The sequence below is a fragment of the Bubalus kerabau genome, chromosome 5 (genome assembly GCF_029407905.1).
Source record: "Bubalus kerabau isolate K-KA32 ecotype Philippines breed swamp buffalo chromosome 5, PCC_UOA_SB_1v2, whole genome shotgun sequence".
Taxonomy (NCBI): domain Eukaryota; kingdom Metazoa; phylum Chordata; class Mammalia; order Artiodactyla; family Bovidae; genus Bubalus; species Bubalus kerabau.
In genome coordinates this window covers 23,955,669-23,958,705 of record NC_073628.1, presented here as the reverse complement: position 1 = coordinate 23,958,705, position 3,037 = coordinate 23,955,669, and the positions used below count along the sequence as shown (strand labels likewise).

General features: G+C 41.0%; 1 protein-coding gene across 1 annotated transcript; it reads right to left on the bottom strand.

The window, feature by feature from the left end:
* Positions 1 to 311: 311 nt before the first annotated feature.
* On the bottom strand, positions 312 to 1,256 carry LOC129653706 (olfactory receptor 8B12-like). The gene has a single exon (XM_055583417.1). It carries the CDS (start codon positions 1,251 to 1,253, stop codon positions 312 to 314), a length of 942 nt encoding a protein of 313 aa, XP_055439392.1. The 5' UTR covers positions 1,254 to 1,256.
* Positions 1,257 to 3,037: the final 1,781 nt, after the last annotated feature.

Genomic DNA, 3,037 nt, shown 5'->3' with positions numbered 1-3,037 from the left:
TACTTCTAATTCTACAACATCTGTTATTGAGGAGATTAGTTTAAATTATATATAAATCATAGATTTAATGGGTTACATATAATTTAACCCATTCAAAATTAAATTATCAATAATTGCAGAAAGTTTTCATAATATAGTCTTAGAACACTAAAGGTGGGTCAAGGGACATGAAAAATAGGTCTGTACTAAACACTGATCTAAACGTAAAGACTTAGATCTCCCTTTCTATATAAAAGGGAAAAAAAAACTGGAATTTGCATTCTTCATTGAAAACACTGATAAACAAAGCATTGTATCTTTTTCTTCAAATATTACTCCTTTCTCGAGAAATTAATTTTCCCCAAGGTTTTCCTCAGGGCAGCTTTGACATCCTTGTTCCTCAAACTATATATCAGTGGATTTAACATGGGCACCACAATGGTATAGAACAGGGAGGTCACTTTCCCTTGGTCAAGGGGCAAAACGGAAGGTGGTTTGAGATACACAAACGCCCCAGAACCAAAGAAAAGAAAAACCACAATTATGTGGGAGCTGCATGTACTGAAAGCTTTGGACCTGCCCTCAGTGGAGTGAATGCGGAGAATGCTGGAAAGGATTAGAGCATAAGAGATGGAGATGGTGACAATGGGCATTCCAATGTCAATAGCCACAAATATGAAGACCACCAGCTCATGCACATAAGAGCTATTACAGGAGAGCTCAAGGAGAGGCGGGATGTCACACATGAAATGATTGATGAGGTTGTCAGCACAGAAGATCAGACTTGCTATGCTTCCTGTGTGGGCCATGGCCCCTGAGAACCCCATCACATACACACCCAACAAAAGCAGTAAACAGACCTTAGGAGACATGCTGACTGTGTACACCAGTGGCTTACAGATGGCCACGTAGCGGTCATATGCCATCGCTGACAGGACGAAGGACTCAGAGATGACAAAGAAGCAGAAGAAAAACAGTTGAGTCAAACACCCTGCATGCAAGATGCTGTTCTTCCTTGAGACAAAACTCATCAGCATTTTGGGAGTGATGGTAGTGGAGTAACAGAAGTCTATTAAGGAGAGGTTGAAGAGGAAGAAGTACATGGGGGTGTGCAGGCGCGAGTTCAACCCAATCAGCGTTATCAAGCCCAGGTTCCCCACTACGGTGACTACATAGAAACCTAGAAACAGGAGGAAGAGGGGGATCTGCAGTCCTGGCTCGTCTGTTAAGCCTGCGAGGATGAATTCTGTCCTTGAAGTGTTCTCAGCTGCCATTCTCCCCTGGAGAAAACCCAGTCCATGGGGGAAAGAAAAGAGAACCGCTTAGAAACAAGACCACCAACCTCCCAGTACCCACTGTCCATTCCTGAGAATGGAATCCACAGAGATATTTGAGCTTTAGTGTGGAAGGAAGGTTTCTACGGTTTTCTATGGACCTACCTTCATAACCCTAGTGTCTTTCACTTCCAGAGGACAATAAAGAGGCTAGACTAGGCCTCCAGAGTGAGAACTGGCACTACTTGAGAAAGCAAAAAGAAGAAAACTCATTCAAAAGTAAGACGGATATCTTTTAGATCTTTAAGTCAGCCCATTTTCTGTGTCCCCTCTCTCCTGCCTCTGTTTCAGTTGCTGACACTTGGGGACTTTCCCGGGAAAGAATCCTGACTGGCAGAAGACACTCTGACTTCTCAGAGCTCCCACCTGGGTCACTGCTATGACATCAAAAAAGTGGGGTGATATTTTCCAAAATCTCCTAACTCTAGTGGCCTTAGGTTTAATGATAATGTTTTAAGCTAGCACTTATTAAGTGGTTACTTACGTGTACGAAGAGCTATGTGACTATATTTTTATCCTCATTTTGTAGATGAGACAACTGAGTTAAGTAACTCATCCAAGTCCCAAAACTGCTGAGTAGCAGCCAGAAGGTGAACTTGGGCAGTCTGCCACTCACGGTTTGCACGGGTAACCACCACGTTACATGACTGATCAGGCACACACTCACCTTCCTTTGGTGTAGAACTGTAATGCTATACTTCAGTGTCTCTTGTCTACAATGGTCCTGGGGAAGAAAATGACCACATCAATAGAAGAGGACAGCTTTGAGTTCAGAACTCTCTCCTCCCAGTCTGCTCCAGAGAATCATAACTTCTCATTTATCTTGTATCTCTTTCTGTCTCGAAGAGCTTGATTTCTAATTACTAACTTCCCAAAACACCCTCCAGCTACAAGGAAGAATATTGTGCCCTTTCCTGACTCGTAGATAACAGGAGAATAGGCAGTTTTATTAGGATTGTAGATCTCAGTGACTTGATTATTCAGAAACTCCCTCAAGACCATTTTCTGAAAGATTATTTTCCCAGGGGAAGAAATGTTTGCTTATGCCCTTGATAGTGCTTAATTTGGCTTCTAGAGACAGTTTCTTTCAACAAACACTGATCTGGTACAATTCAGAGAAAAATCATTGTGATAAAAATGGCTATCATCACCACTTCTTGAATATCCAATACTGTGCATAACACAAATCCTTTACACTGAGTTCTGGCTACCAAGATCGAAAACACATACACATATATTATTTATTTCTCACAATAATGATATTCATTTTAAAGGTAAGTTGCTCAGAGAGACATTGTGTTTCAGAGCCCACATGCCTGGATCTATCTAACTCCAGTTACGTATTTTGTAATCACTAGTTTAAACTTCCTTCCGGTGACAGCTGCTGAAACCCATAAAGCAATGTCCCTGCCTTCACAAATCTGGCAGTCTGTTGGAAAGTAACAAATATGCAATGACTTTAATAAAAACAAGAAGTGTATCCAGGAAATAGTAACACCAAGGGCTATTTATACTCATAAAATTTAGGGTAGGACACTCAATAATGTATTCATATTCCAATTTATTTCGGGAAGAACTGCACTGTATCTAGTTTTAACAAGGAAATTTTTGTTATTCCCTGCCCTTATCCTCTCAAGGGGTGTAAATTTAATGGTAACAAAGAATCTCTATCAGGTAACTACTTTCAACTTCTGCCAGGGGTAGCCTTTCTCTGAATTAAAACT